The following is a 15,722-nucleotide window of genomic DNA, read 5'->3' on the forward strand; positions in this document are numbered from 1 at the left end:
CATTCGGTGGTAGTGTGTTGTGATGAAGTAACGAAGGAAAGAAAACGCACATTCTGATTGATTTTGCTCGCTGAAAATGGAACAAACCCCGGGTGCGCGTGTTTTTATTTTCTTCCAACAGCCTCCTCCGCTTCGACGGGTACTGTCAGCCGAATCGATTCCTCCGGCTTTGCATCGGAACCGTCGTGCCGCTTGTCGGTGTTACTATCCGCCTCCCGAGTAACCTGCGGTGCTTTCGGTAGCGACCAGAAGCGTTGATTTTTGCCAAACTTTTGCGCCTCCTCGATCGTGTTCGGTAGCGATTGGTGCAGCGTTTCCGGCAGGAAGAGGGCCGCCAGTATGCCGACGGCGGACGAAAGTCCCATCACCAGGAACGGGTAGCGCACGTCGTACTCGGTACCGAGGTGAACCACGTACGGGCCAACGATGCCAAAGATGGTGGCCGCGATCGTACCGACCGCCATGCCCGTTTGCCGCAGACAGGTCGGATAGATCTCGATCGACTGCAGGTTAACGCCGAAGAACGTGATGCTGATGCAAAACTTGACGAACGTGGTCAGTACCGTGGCCGCCATTTCGTTGGCCGGATCGCGCACAATCAGCACCAGTACGAGGCAGACCGCGGTGGCACAGCACAGAGCCATCGCGTTCGTTGCTCGCCGTCCAAAGCGGTCGGCCGCACGCTGTCCCGCAAAGGCTGCCGGCACCTCGATCAGCCCCTGGTACATGAAGTTAAGGAACGGGTTGCCATCCATGCGTGAGCTCAGCAGCACCAGCGTAAAGTACGTCACGCTGCACACCGTCCTAAAGGAAGAGAGAGAGAGAGAGTGGCATTTAGAAGAACATCGAACGGAGCGACAAGTATTGTCGGTGGAGGCGTATTACCAGCACAGGATAACTAGCATCGTATTTTTCGCCATCCGCCAGCCGTTGAACAGGGAGGCGAGTCCGTACACCTTGTCGGTTCGATGGTTGGCTAGACGCTTTTCCAGCACACGCTCATCGAACGCCAGCTCCCGGATGCCGTTGATGGTTGCAATTTTGCGGAACTGCACCATTGCCTCGCGGTAGTTTCCGCGTGTTGCAAGCCATCGGGGTGACTCTATTGTGTAGCTGTTGAGATGAGTAAGGATGGACATGTCTGGTAAGTATTGTAAGATGGGGTTGGTTATTTTAGATTTTACGGAATTTGATAACATATTTGAAATAAGATTGTTTCCTATCAGGGCGTCTTCTACGATGAGTCATAACTTTAATCCTATGACAATATTTTTGGAATAATTTATTCCAATATAGTCACTTGTTATTGGTCTTCCGGATACGTAATGTGAATGTAAACTGACTATTATTCAATTTTAGTTGAATCATCTTCATACATCGTTTTCGAACCTCAGAATTTCACTACCACATGCATATCGTTTGATTAGAGATCTATATCAGTTTTTTTTACAAAGGGATATTTTGTTTTTAAAGCCAAACAGAAACAACATTTCATCCAATAACAATTACACGAAAGCTTCGAATTCTGGTTGATCATCGTTTGAATGATTGTGTTTATATCAACAGTTTATGAATAAACTGTTGGATTCCGTTGATTAGGGGTGGAACTCCATAGGGCACTGTAAAATCTTTTTTTTTTTTTATTTACAGGATTTACCTAGCCAATTCGGCATCATAAAGCGTTATCAGTCGCCCTAAATACTCATTCGGGTGAAGTAAACCCTCAATTGGAGACTGTTATTACTATTCGGGCCTTGTGAAGTATGAAATCTGAATTTTCTAGTTAACTAGATGTAAAATAATGCTTTTTGCGTGTAGTTTAACTGATCTATACCGATCTAACTGATTAATATTTTGAAGTTAAGTTAATTTAAGTTAAATTAATTAAAATTGTTCAATTTTGCGACCAAGACTTTTGCGAATAAGATTTTTTCGATTAAGAATTTTTTCTACCAAACATATTTTAGGCCGCTTTCATTCTTCACTAAGTCCGATTCATACGTCACAAGTCTCGAATAGAAATGATAGTGCTCAATTGAGGGTTTACGTCGTCCGAATGAGTATTGCCAGCCAAAAAATGGATAGATCTTAAGTGGATTGTTAAGTAAAATTAACGTTCGATTAGTACGTGTAGTGCGGCCTTTATCGTTAAGCTGCAAACGGCGCTACAGATATGGTGTAATGAGGGAAGCATTATGGATTGATTGTCGTTTACTCCCGAATGCCCGCAATCTCCCGAACGTGGATAAGGTAAATGGGACACTCTTTCACTGAACCCCGAACGAGTGATTTTTCTGTGTCGAAATAAAATAAAAAAAATCAATACCGCTTAAACAACGTTTGTTTAGTTCACGTTTAATAAACTATCGGAACATAGAAGGAGCCTGTTGCCAACGTCGCAACAGGTATATATTCCAAAATATTTAGAAAAAAAATAAAATTTTACTGTCTTTCCAATGCTAGTCTATAAAGCATAATTTTGCCAATCCGTCATTAAAATATAAAACATGTATCAACAAATTTCAGGATAAATAGTTTAAAAACGCTGCATTGCTGCCTGAAATGTACATGCAGGATAAAACGGAAATGTCCACAGGGTGAAATATGCATATATTTTACTAGTATGTCGTATCCAAAATATTAAAATAATATTGTGTTGAACCCCTAGGCAGCAATTTCACGAATTTTCATGCATAATATATCAGAGAATAGAAGTCTATTGCAGATGTCACGAAGTCAAAAGCCGACTAATTACACACACAAATAGGAAGCAATCAATATTCGAGTTTCTGGGAAACATAATTCAACTCATTTTCACTTAATAGGTAGTTTCGTTTTGTTTGTATAGCACAACAGAATTTATATGGAAAAGCAATTCGTTTTCATGATCACCATTTTGACAGAGTCAACAGTTGAGTGATAAACGATTTAATTTACAACTTAACTCGCTATTTGTGTTATTGTGTTCAAACATGATTCCCTCCAGCTTGTAATGCTCGTTTTTCTGCGAAACAAGGAAATACAAACGTTTGAAAAAAAAAAACATTAAAAGCTATCTGCATCAGCACCCATCCTGTCAAACATCACAACTTTAAAGCGCCATTTCATCGCAGCCACTGCTCATAAACGGTTCACTCGGGCCAGCTGTTTTCACTCACGGTGCTGTGTGTGCCAACAAGTTAGCGGGCGGCAAGTCCGGGCGCCTGGTGCTTTGCATCGTGCATGCACGAGCACAAATTAAAAAGTTTTATTTCCCTGCACCGTGCGCGACAACATTGTTGCATTTTCAATCAAGATGCCTTCTGGCGCCGGCTGGCATATACACATTTGCGAACGAAACAAGCGCTTTCGGGAAAAAGTTACGTTGATGGAATGCTTTCCCCTTGCTTGAAGCATCCAACCTTAGTTGCCTAGTTCCCTCCCGGAACCGAAACGGAACTATGCACGGCTGCTTCCGGTGGAGCAAAGAATGCATTTCCCTGATTTTTTTGTCATATATTCCGGAGAGTATAAAGCGCTGCAGGAACTGGTATGCACAAGCGAGTTGCATAAAACGGTGCTTTTACAAATAGTACGACGCTGTGTCGTGCGTGAGTCGTAAATGACGCAGGACCGTTGCAAACCCCACCACTAAACAACCGTCTTCCGAAGTTCGGCAAACTGCAGTGCACTGATTGCCCGCAGCAGAAGCAAAAAATGTCCAACTGGTTCATGCAAAAACGAGTAAATTTCTTCGCAGAATTACGCTTAAATGAACTTAGCCGATGACATGCGTTTGACACACTTTCGGACAAAGTGCAGATAGTAGGTTTGGGCACGGGAAGAGATGATTGCACCGCTACAGCGGTAGTTGGGGTAGCTCCATGGCACACCGGCCGACTGTGAGCGAACCTGCGACTTACCTCGGTATGAACATGAACAGCACGATCGGCATCGTTACAATCAGCAGCGCCCAGAACCAGTCCTTGGTGGCCCAGAACACCATCGGCAGAATGCACAGCCCGGTCGTCCAGCCGATGCACTGCATCATCGAAATGTGGCCGCGTCGTTCACTGCAAACCATGCAAAACAACACAAAAAAGCGGTAAATCCTCATTTCAACGGTGTCGGGTGTTCAATTTGTCGGTGTCCACTACGGGCGCCCGATCGGGGCGCCACTGTTTGTCAATTGCCGTGGGGTGCGGCCGTTACCTCTTCGATATCTCCATGGCGATGATCAAAGGTGCCTGGAAGATGGAGTGTGCCGTCAGGCTGCCGACGACGGCCGCGATGCAAAACACGACGTAGTAGGCGGCGGTAAACATCGAAACCAGCCGGCCAACCGTAATGATCAGTATGCTCAGGTAGAACACCGGCCGGCGGCCTAATCTGGGTGAACAGGGGTGAATGGGGGAAATCGTTAGCTGTATCAACTGACAAACTGCGCAGGGGACGGCGGCAGCGGGTGGTGTGCTTACGTGTCGCCGAGATGGCCAAAGATGACTGTGCCGAAAAGTTCGCCCAATCGGTTGTAGATGAAAATGTTCGTCTCCCGGAAGCCCTTGTCGCAGATCCAATCGTACTCGGTGATGGGCGTCCGGTCGTAGTACGTTCGATCGTACTCGTAGCCATAGGCGCAGTCTGTAATTGTGTGATAGGTGCATCGATAAAAAAGCGACAGAGAAATTAAAAGGGTTGGTGAATTTGGTGTCGCGTGCATCGCCAAAGGGTTGGCGAACGTTTTATGACAGTTGAATGTTTTAATGGAAACAATGAACAATTTAGTACTTCACTTTCGGTTTATACAAAGCATTATCAAACTTCATTCGATGTATAAATTATGAGTTCGAACTATGAACTCTGTTAGTTCATAAAGATACTTCAACAAAATTATAAAGCAATTTTCGTTTTATCGTGCTGTTTTCATGGATTACAGAAGTATTTAGCAGTGATTGTACGTTACTATCAAGAAGCTATTCCACTCAATGTACTTACACTCTAAAGTATAAAAGTATTTTTAAACATATTCCAACAAATCCTGTACATTCATGAGCAAAAAAAAAACATTTTTTCAACAACTTGTATCCCCTGCTTCACCCTGCACAGCTGTGCGTACACATAGACCGGTATTTTCCAATCGATTACACCGCGGCTGTTTCCTGCCCACACAAAACGCTAATTTCACCGTTCACTGCCAGTTCCGCTGATGATCGACTAAATTCACGCAACCAGCATTGCAGCGCTTTCATATCATAAAAAGCCCAGAAAAGAATGGAAAGTAGAAAAAACAGTTAGAAAAACGTTGCCACCGCCCAGCGCGAGTTTATTGAACATTGAGAGTGTGTTTTGAGAAAATGGAAATTTTCTGGCTATTAAATCCGGGAATTTCACTTGCCAAAATGATGCCGTTTAGTGTTTGCCGTGGCTGTGGCGGACTGAAGCCTCGCCGATGAGTGGGGTAGCTTTTGGGAAACGATTTTACCGTAAGTGGTAGAATAATATCATCTTTCAAAGAAAGCTACTGTTTGGCCAAACGCATGTGTTGGGGATTCTATTTGCTCTCGACACGTTTGGCACGCGTTGAAATGTGAAATTCTTCGAACGGAATGTCGAAAAGTGTTGTGTTTTTACTTGCAAATGTGAAGAAGTGTGATCCAAGAAGAATGGGACTAGAAGCGGAAAATGGCTGGCATAAGAGAACTGCTAATCACATGGAGGTATAGCATGTCAAAAACCGGAGTAGTGAAAAGCCTAATTTCGATTGATTCGAATAACTTCCAGTAGGTTTTGCTTGTAACGAAACCAACAAAAATGATGTAAATACGATGTTATAAAAAATTACTTATAACAGTTCAGTATAAAACAGTTCATGAGCCTTCTGAAGGGATTTTATCTCGTGTCTTTCGAATGAGTTTTTATCATTATTTATTAATCGATTGATTGAGGATTGCTTAAACATTGTTCGTTCCTTCCATGTCTCTGTTTCTTTCCTCCCTTTTCTTTAATTCCTTCCTTTTTGCTTCTTGCTTCTTGCTACGACCAGATTTTCCAGGACCTGTATAATTCTAACTCATATTTAATATTTCTTTTAAACTGTTAAGAAAACCAAAGCTTTCAGAAATATCAGCAAATTAGCCGTAAGTGAAATGACGCATACAGGGATTTGCTAGCTATTAACAAAGTATTTGTTTATAGTTTCTTTCTAAGTCATTTCTTTAAAAACCTAATTTGTTTAGTCTGTTTATGTTAGAAATAATCTAATCGCAATAAATAAATCTATTAAATATAAATAATCAAATCGTAATAAATGAACTATAGAAACTTCACTTCAAAGCTCCATACTCTTGAATATAGGTATGGCTGGTTATTTTTAAGGACTAATATAATATTTTTAAGGACTAAGGGCTAATATAGGGTATGACACATTTTCGCTATTGACAACATCCATCCAATATACAACAGCATATATAACAGTGCAATGAGTAGTTTCATAGAGGGTCTCTTTGCTCGATAGGGGCCTCATGGATGAAGGGGTCAAACCTTCAAAAAGACCTCCATTTCTTTTACTGCTTATAGCACCGCCCCCACTCCCTGAATCCGCCACTGATCAAACCAACAGAAGAGGAAATTGCTTATTATTAAATTGCTTGCATACGAAATCAAGAGCGGTAAATTAAATTGATCATCTGATTCAAACGGGAAATCATCAAAAAATATCACTCTACACGATCGGAAAAAAATCGGTATTATAAAAGCTTATTAGAGACTTGTTTGGTTGACTTGAGACATTGCTTCCAAATTGATTAAAAATCGCTTTGTTTGTCAAATCAAATTGCAACGTGAGACTCAGAAAGTCTCGCACAATTGTATAATTATTCCCACGTGTTGTGTATCGTAATTCTTTAAAAAAAATTGACAATGTTATGGAAGGTAGTGCTTGTGTAATGTTTCTCATATTTCTGTGCAATTTGCTAATCCCACACTTTTTACAGTAAATTATTGCAAAAAATCCATTAATTGTTTAAACATTAATTGTGTAAAATTAATTGTATCACAAAAATTTCATTGAACATGTATTAAAATTTCCTTTTTATTAGCATGTATTAATGTGTCAACACCCATATATTGAATTACACTACCCACGAAGTTACTTTACAACTACCTATCTACCATGGAAACATTCACCGTTTTGTGCGCTTCAGCCCGTGCATGTTAAGTGAATGAATTTAATCTGCCTGCATGGGGATATAGTACTGCTGTAAAATAAATCCCATCGTAATTTCCTTTCCGCGACTGCATTAGGTGCGCTGTGAACTACTAACAGAATAGTACCTCTCGATTGGTGTGCTTCTGGATCCGCTGCAGTCCAGTTCATTGGTTTTCTGATTTTGCTCACACACAGACACACAGAAAAACACAAACGGAAATTTCGACGCTGCTAGAGGTTTCTCTTTCGTGCTTGCCGTATACAAGTCAGGGCGAAACACTAAATTTAGCAACATCTTTGCCTCGGTGAAGGCCAAAAAAACACACAAAAAACACATGCCATGCGTCTCGGTTCGAGTGCAAGCACGTTGGCGTTTTTTCCCTTTTTAAAGGCAAGCAGAGTGAAAAGTTTACAATACTTTAAAAAAAGGAATGAATACCACCAGGTTCGTGGGTCCTTGTGTAACGGTTCTCAGACAACAAAGAGGCTGTCTAGAGTGGAGCAAGGAATCTGCGATTCAACTTCAAGTCTACGTTCATTTATATTTCGTTTTCTGTTGCCTTGATCTGAGAAGTGAAGGCATTTTTTTTCCTCTTGAAGCATCTGCAAGGTGGATTGGGGGTGTTTAACTTTTTATGATATTTTACATTCCGATTTTTTGTGTTTCATTTCATTCCAACAGTAATGTAAAAGGATCCATTGGTATAGGATGTTACATTTGTACTAGTAGTTATTTGAGAATTATTTATGGAAAAATTTATACAGTTTGGGTAGTAACTTCAATATATGCATGAAATCTTTATACAGCAAAATGATTATTAATGAACTATTGATGCTTCAAATAATAAGTTGAAAATTTCGTACAAGTGAAGCATAATTGTTGTAACTTACATCAACCAATCATATGCATAGATAAGCACCGAAACGGACAACAATTGGTAACGTAAACGGCATGTGCTACGTTATAAATAGACAAATGATATTTAACAAATATTTTCATTAAATGATACTCCTCTATTTCTCTCCGCACACCAACCACCCGCTTGTACTAATGGAACGTGAAACCGTCCTTCGACACAGACCCGCGAACAAGCGAAAATCCCTCTCGCTTACGCAAACTTACTTTCAACAGTACTCGAGTCACTCGAGATGTTTCATTCTTTCCCTCCACTCGTACCGACCGTGAGCTTTCGTGTGGGGTTTTCCCATGCATCGATTGCTGTATGTACGATCGTTTGAGCTCCGTTATGGATTATGCAAAGAATGTCTGTCTTCAAGCCGTGTCTTCTGCTAAAAAGGGAAACCATTTTGGGAAACAAGTAGCGCAGCCAACACCAAACGATGCAGAATTCGTTGTCTTCCCTCGTTATCATTTCACAATTGATGTCCTGCCATGGGCAACACTCTGATTATTTCAGAACAATTTAAGAACTTGCACTGGGAGGGTAAAACAAGCATGGAGAAACCCTTTTTTTTTGCACTTCGTTCTATGACGTTCTTTGAGTTTCGTGGGGTGTACCGTGGGCATTATTGCTTAAACCGCTTAAGGTCGCGCTTTTGCATTGTTTGTTACCTTGTTGTTACTTTTTCGCTTGGAGTTTTTTTTTAATGTGTTCGTCTTATGCAAACTACAATAAGTGGAGAGGTTGGGCATTACATGCGCATGCTATTGTTGGTTGCAATCTTTTACAGGGGGAGAAAGGGTACAACAACCTCAGCAAAGTTTGATCGTTTATTTTTAAGCTTTTTCCTGTGCTCCGTCTTCTGTGAAGCATCGACCTTAACAAACTATGCAGAACGATGCACATATTTGTCGAGTCTTCGAGAAATAATAAAACATTGTTCGAGCCATTTGTTTAAACTTGAATTAAATTTTTAAAGAAAAGACAATGCTTTTGAAAAATTTTGAAACAATGCTGAAAATAGGATAATTGTAACACTGCACTATTTAATTTGTTACACAAAATGCATCTAATATTATGAGATGGTTGTAAACTTTGATTTGTGTTTCATCTTTTCTTGAGTCTGTATCTATTATCCGCAAGCAATGCCACTTTTCTTTGTTTGCCCTAAAGCTGTAATGATATCATCCTAAAAACGAGTCTACATTATTCATTTCACCATACTACAAATTTCTCCAAAAGCCTTCTGATTGTACTGGATAAGAAAAGTAAAAGTTTCTCTCACTCTCGATATCGTGATTTGTGTGTGTTTTTGAATGTTTGGTGTAACTTGTGTGTTGCCTCATGCATATTTTTTATTGCACGCCCAGGAAAAGCATACCCTTCGACACATTTCACATTCAATAATTTCCTCATCCCAGGGTCGTCTCCAGTGGGTAGATTGTTTGGTTTTGGAAAAGAAGTAAAAACTGTTTGCAAAACTTCTTGACACGCTCAACGGTAACGGAGTTTGTCCCAGTGCTCGTGCTACTGTTATGTGATAGTTTTTCTCCCAGCCCCTTTCTAAGAAGCAGGGAAAGTATTAATCGTTTTTACCACGTTAGTGTAATCGTCTTATACAGCTTTTGCTTCAATCTGATTTTGAAAAGCACACAAAGTGTTCAGTCGAGATTAAAAAACACGATTGTAACTTTACCCCATAATCTTCCGGGCGGAGTAATGTTGCTTCTACAGACTTCCGCGGGATGGGTTATGTATCTACCCAAGTTGCAGCGTTTAAATCACAACCGCACACCGAAGTAATCTTCTGAGATTTGGGCCCTGGAGAATGTTGCACAAAAACACATTGAAATAAAATAAAATAAAATAATTTTAAGCCATTTTCGCTCAAAAGCTTCGTGCTGGGTTGGCTTTGCCTGCGGTCAGCTTTGATCCACCGGTTCACATCAAAGCAATTCTCTTCATCATCGAATGGGACTCAATCGGTGGTTGTGGTGGGTTTTTTTTTCTTGGTGCGGTGGCAAATTCATTCAAAAAGGGTCACTATTTCTTTGAATATCATTTGAGCCACCATCTGGACGATGGACGAGTTCCTTATGGAATGAACCCGAAATGAAACGACACAAACGAAAGAGGAAAACAGCACATTCCATTAACCTAAGCCGTCCATAAATGACCATTACAATGATGTCGGAAATGCACTGTAAAAGGATATGTTTTCTATTCACATAAAATTCCCAAGAGAAAGAAAGGAAAACCGACAACGACTACGATGATCATCATTTCGTTGCGGAACTGTGTTTTTTCTTCCTTCGGTTACATATTTCCTTCTTTCTTCCGCATTCTATGACCGCAGCATTGGCTCAATGTCGCTTTGCTGAAACGTCTCCGCAAAATCCGCCCTGTTCAGAATAGTGGCACGCGCGCTTGAACCGGGGATAGGGATAAGCAAAATAGTTTTCCACAAGATTAAACCTTCTTCACGATTTGCCATTTTGCCTACGCAATTCTCCCGTAGTAGGATGTACGGGGCAGGAAGGTTTGGTTGGAGGCTATGGTACTGTAGCCTTTTTAACCGTTTAACACGCGTCCGATTCGAATAATCTTTCCCACAAGCACCTTCTCAGGGTTCCGCTCTTGGCAGAGGGTACTCACGTGGCTTGAAGGACTATTGTAACGGTATCGTATTTTTTCCTGCCTTTCCATGCTCTTCCTTCGGCCAATTGGTATACGATTTTTTTCCTCTTAACGTTCCGCAAATGCTTCCATTTTGCTTACTAAACCACCCGACTTCCTTGGGCGTTTCGAGCGCTGTAGCTGTATAGTTCGGTTCACCCACAAGTAATCCTCTTTAAATTGAGCAAACGAATCCCTTGAAGAATTTTGCCTCACAGAGGTTAACCAATAGCAAAAAGAAAGCAAAGTAACCACGAAGGGTTGCCACACAGGCCCTTACAGGGCTACGGCCGTTGAAATGGTATGTGGGATGGCCTTTTGTTGGATTTCGTTACCAAGATTACTATTCTAATGATCGATCGTGAGAGGGGAGGACGAGAAGGTAAACGAGATGGTATGCGATCACATTTTGATATGATTTCGAAATCAAAATAACGATTGCTACTTCCACTGACCTTCGTTCGACAAAGCCCTGCCCGGGTAGGGTTGCGAAAAATCGTAACCAATCTTTCAGACTTAAAACGACCACTTGAAGGTTTGAGCTATTTATGTAAATGAGGATTGTGATAAAAAAAGGGAAAAATAAAACGAAAGTAGCTTCCAATCCTAAGCCCTCGGTTCTCTAATCTGTTCTGCAGTTTACACACTCACCGATGATGTCGCTGCTTGCAAAGCTCCATTCCGAGTAGTGACGCTGCAGATGCTGCTCGGTGATGTTGTACATCTGACACTTGCTGTACCCTAGTTGGCCCCGGTTATCCGTCTCTCTGTGTGATGAAAGGCGTAAACAAATCGTCAAAAATCTGCTCACATTCAGTGTGGTCATGAAACGGCGAAAATCCAGCCGCTCCCTTACCTGGGTAACGTGAGGTTTTTCCAGAGATTTGCATCGGTGATGTTGTACTGCTCCATGCCCGGCACGAAGCAGTTGTGGGGCGGCTTGTTGAGCGCCAGGATTATGCTCATGTACGACATGGAGGCAAAGCAGATGGCACCGAAGTTGAAGAGCAGATTGTAGCGCCTCTGAAACTTGCCATCGTTACCGGCCTGCGCCATGATTTCGTCGTAGCTGTCGTCGGGCGTATCCATTCTGGTGCTCTTTCTTTAATCTCCCAAGGCGAAGTGTTTTACACTGGAGTTCGTGCTGAGTATACGCGGCAAATGCTGTGAAATAAGATTATTGGTATAAACAATCAAAATCAAACGTTTGAAATGGTAGGCAAGGGGAAAAGATCGTATCATTGCTTGTAAACTAAGGCACACACTCTATTTTCTGAAACACGATGAATTTGGAGATCCTCTTTCAGGAATTATCTCATAACTTGGCAAACAATTGTATTGAAATTACAATAACTAAAGTCTCTTTTTTGATTTGTTTGTTGGAAGCTTTCTATTATATGTTATTGATTGATTTATTGCTCTATCTTATAATAGAAGCTCCGCCCTCTGGGACGTGGCTTGTTCAAAAGACCAATCGTTTCCTCGTATTAGAAAATTCGATCGGGAAATTATTAAACATATATGGCTTAACTATTGAGCCTATAACGATGGTTCGAATATGCTGTTGTACTGAAGAGCAGCTATAGCAGTTTGAAGAGTGAAAATAAGACATACAAATAAGTAGTTCCTGAAGTTGTACTATTTTTGGAAGCCATTTGTAGGTACTAGATCTACCAGAGAATCAAATGCTCATTCAAAATAAATATATTTATATTTTTTTGTTTAATTTAGAGGCTTAAATGTTAATCAACTCTTTTATTAAATATTTTTAATCAAATTGAAAGTATTTTATTGATTGATCACGTTTGTGATTATAGTTTGGTATTGATGAGTAAAGAAGCACTGCAATAAGAGTTTTATAAAACTGCTAACAAAAACATGAAACTAAAATAAAACTATTTTATCGTTATTTATGTGTTAATTAATTAATCAAAACAATTTAGGCATATTTAAAAGGAGAAATAAATTATACAATATACAATACTATACAATACAATACAGTACAATCAATTATCATACGAAATGTACACGTATAAAGTTATCTTATAATACTAATCCAAAGCAGCTGTTACAAAGAAGTTTCATTACTCGTTACAATCAACATTAGAGATTGATATTTGAAAGGCAATTAAGTAACATTTCATTCATTTGAAATAACCATTTTTAATAACCATTTCAATACATCTTCCAAACTCTGCACCAATATCAAATATGTAATAAAAGAGAATATATCTTCCCTATACTAGCCAGTTACCATTTTTTTAACCACACATATTCAAAAGCGTGTGCGCCTTTTAACTCGCAGGTTTAATACATCCCACCTATCTACATAATCTGTACACGTTTTTGTCCCTTAGTCTCAGTCCAGTTTTTCCGACCAAAATTAGTCCCGTTTTATTGCGTGTGTACGCAATGCGTATTTGCGACCGAAACAATTAACCGAACAACCTTTTTCGCCATTCCCATTGCACACGGACTCGGAAGCCAAACAGCCACTGTACCACGGCGAACGGCAAAACTGTGTAATCCTTATTACTGCTGCTGCTGCTGGCGGTACTGCTCGCAATCACGCTGTCACTAGCATGTCGTTTTCATTTTTCAAATAAGCACGAGGACCGTTCCCTCGAACCAGCAACACACAAAAAAGGGAAGTGAATTAAAAATAACGCTTTACTGGGTTGGATGGTCGCGAGGCAGTGTAAGCATATGGGCAAACAGAAAAAAAACCGCACGCAGTATCAAAAGTAAACGAACGACGGAACGAAGACACATTTTTCTCCCGCATGAGCGGCAGCTGAAGCAGGTGAGGGTGACTTCATTTTCATATTTTAATTTCCCTATGCCGAAAAGGTTCGGTGGCTGGAACGGCATACACGGCACTGTAACCACGATGTGGCAATAGATTGTGCCCGGTAATCGTGCATCCGTCAGCACAGCGGACTGGTTTGCCCTAACCGCCCAACCACACTGTAGCACTGTCGATTAAAATTTTAATTTTGATGTAGAAAAATCGTTCTCAGGATGGAAAGCTTTATAGCGTACAGTAACAAATATAACATATTCCCGAGTAAATGATGGGTATGCATCAGCAACAGTAAGCAATAAGCGCAATGACAGCAATGGTTGATTCTATGTGAAATTAGCGATAGAGCAAGCAACGCTGGGGGATGATGATGGCGTTTTGAAATCCCAAATGGTCGGTGAAACGCACATACATTTAAAGTGCTGCATTGACGATGTTTTGCGCGGAAAAGTATGAAAGCTCTTGAATTGGATTGATTGTAAATTGAAACCCACATTCACGTTTCTATTGGGCAACAATAGTGAGATAGATTTGAGCAATAGGGTTTCAGCAATTCAAAATGTGATAGCGTGTGCTTTGTACCATTTCCTAAAGCACGTAGTTGAACATGACGCACCGATTGGCTTGGTAGTTTCATGGGTTATTTTCAATGCTTGTGCCTATTTTGTATATGAAAATAATACGAATCTATAGCACGTTGAGTACTATTCAATTCCATGCAGTATGGATTTGAATTTTAGCACATTTTGAAAACGTTTCGTTCCTTGTTGGATTTGGAGAGCGTTTTGATGAATTTATTACAGGAATAACGCAGCATTTCATGAAGCAATCTAGTTGTAAATTAAATTAAACGAGATTTCCAGCTATTTCCACTACCAGCTGCTCAAAACTGTGAGCCTGTTCGATGTTCTCCATTGCCAAAACACTTATCAGGAAAATGAAGTCTACTCTTCTAGGCAGTGATATTAATCATACTCAATTATTCCACTTCAGGGAAGCTTTTCTCGTCACGCTCATTTGACTGCTGCTCTTCAGGTGTACGATTATCACACTCAACTTGTCCATCATCCCTGCACAGCTGTCCACTTTTCTATTCCTTTTTAGAACCCTCCTCGCTTTTGTGAAGCAAAAAAAAAAAATTGGCCCTAAAGTTGTCGGACTTCTACTTCATTTATGACCATTTCCGGTGTGACAAGTATGCATCTCACCGGTAGACCGCCAATCAAGCTGAAACGACCGCTCAGCTTAACCACCCAAAAGATAAAGCACCAAATCACTTGACCGCCACCAGAGCACACCTTTGATATCCTTTCGATCACACATTAAATCACACACACACACTCGCTCACCAACCCCACTCACATGGTAAAAGCACTTTAATTGACGTATAATTGGTTTTCAATTTGTTCAATCAGTCTGTCTAAATCGAGCTCCAGGGCTCCGCCAACACAGATCGGAAAACTCCCGGCTCTACCATAATCACTTCACGTTACCTCGCACAAACTTTCTGGAAGTCTGGATGCTGTCGCTGGATGGACGAACTTGACGAGCAGAATCCGACCGTCGGCTCGCGAGATGCCGCCCGAACTGATAAGTGGCCGTGGCCGTACACAATGTCCACCCGCCGGCGCCGTAATCCATGCGTCCATCCAGCATTATCTTTTATTGGATTTAAGATTTTCAGCGCGAGTCCGCTTCGTGTGGTGTAAGTACACCGTAGGGTTCATCTCTTGGTAGTTTGTTCAGTCATGGTGAGTTTGCACCGGCACTTGATAACGCAACCAGGCTGGTTTGGTCTACCAGTGTGTCGCGCAAAGAGTGATCGGCGCCTATTGCGCATTGCTGCTGGCCAGATTCCATGTCGATGAATGATCCCTTTTTGATCTTGTGCAATTGCACACTCTAATAAGGAACAGGCACGCATTCGCTGGGGTGGTGTAAGAATGAGTACTTTATTGTAATCAGACACTCTTCCTTATCAAATCACACCCGGTGAACAAGCCCGTGCAGGTGAATTGTTTTATACGTCGCTTTTTTGTTGCTGTACGTTTGTTCCAAGGGCTTAAGAGAGCAATCAAGACCACAAGCCGGAAGATTATTGCTGCAGACGGAAACTCAAACATGACGTTTAGTGTCTTTATGCACTGACATCTAC

At 41.1% G+C, this 15,722-nt stretch overlaps 1 protein-coding gene across 3 annotated transcripts; it reads right to left on the reverse strand.

Annotated features, from left to right (window-relative positions):
• Positions 1-51: 51 nt before the first annotated feature.
• LOC1273930 (beta-alanine transporter) lies at positions 52-15,213 on the reverse strand. Of its 3 annotated transcripts, none has more exons than XM_003436669.2 (8): positions 15,061-15,213; positions 11,621-11,928; positions 11,416-11,531; positions 4,458-4,620; positions 4,192-4,368; positions 3,903-4,052; positions 886-1,113; positions 52-804 (listed from the first exon to the last, which is right to left on the reverse strand). In XM_003436669.2, the coding sequence occupies exons 2-8, from the start codon at positions 11,851-11,853 to the stop codon at positions 105-107; spliced, it is 1,767 nt and encodes a 588-aa protein (XP_003436717.2). In that variant the 5' UTR covers positions 11,854-11,928; positions 15,061-15,213; the 3' UTR covers positions 52-104. The 3 variants fall into 3 exon arrangements, with proteins under 3 accessions (XP_003436717.2, XP_061496566.1, XP_003436715.2); XM_061640582.1 differs by having other exon boundaries at positions 14,776-15,159; XM_003436667.2 differs by having other exon boundaries at positions 14,930-15,071.
• Between the last annotated feature and the right edge of the window lie 509 nt (positions 15,214-15,722).

This window comes from Anopheles gambiae, chromosome 2 (genome assembly GCF_943734735.2).
Source record: "Anopheles gambiae chromosome 2, idAnoGambNW_F1_1, whole genome shotgun sequence".
NCBI lineage: Eukaryota > Metazoa > Arthropoda > Insecta > Diptera > Culicidae > Anopheles > Anopheles gambiae.

Coding starts and splice junctions, on each gene's coding strand:
- LOC1273930 (XM_003436669.2), bottom strand. CDS start 11,853: ATGGATACGCCCGACGACAGCTACGACGAAATCATGGCGCAGGCCGGT. Junction 4,053..4,191: donor GCCATGGAGATATCGAAGAG/GTAACGGCCGCA, acceptor CATGGTTTGCAG/TGAACGACGCGGCCACATTT. Junction 1,114..3,902: donor CTGTTCATGTTCATACCGAG/GTAAGTCGCAGG, acceptor TCATCTCAACAG/CTACACAATAGAGTCACCCC.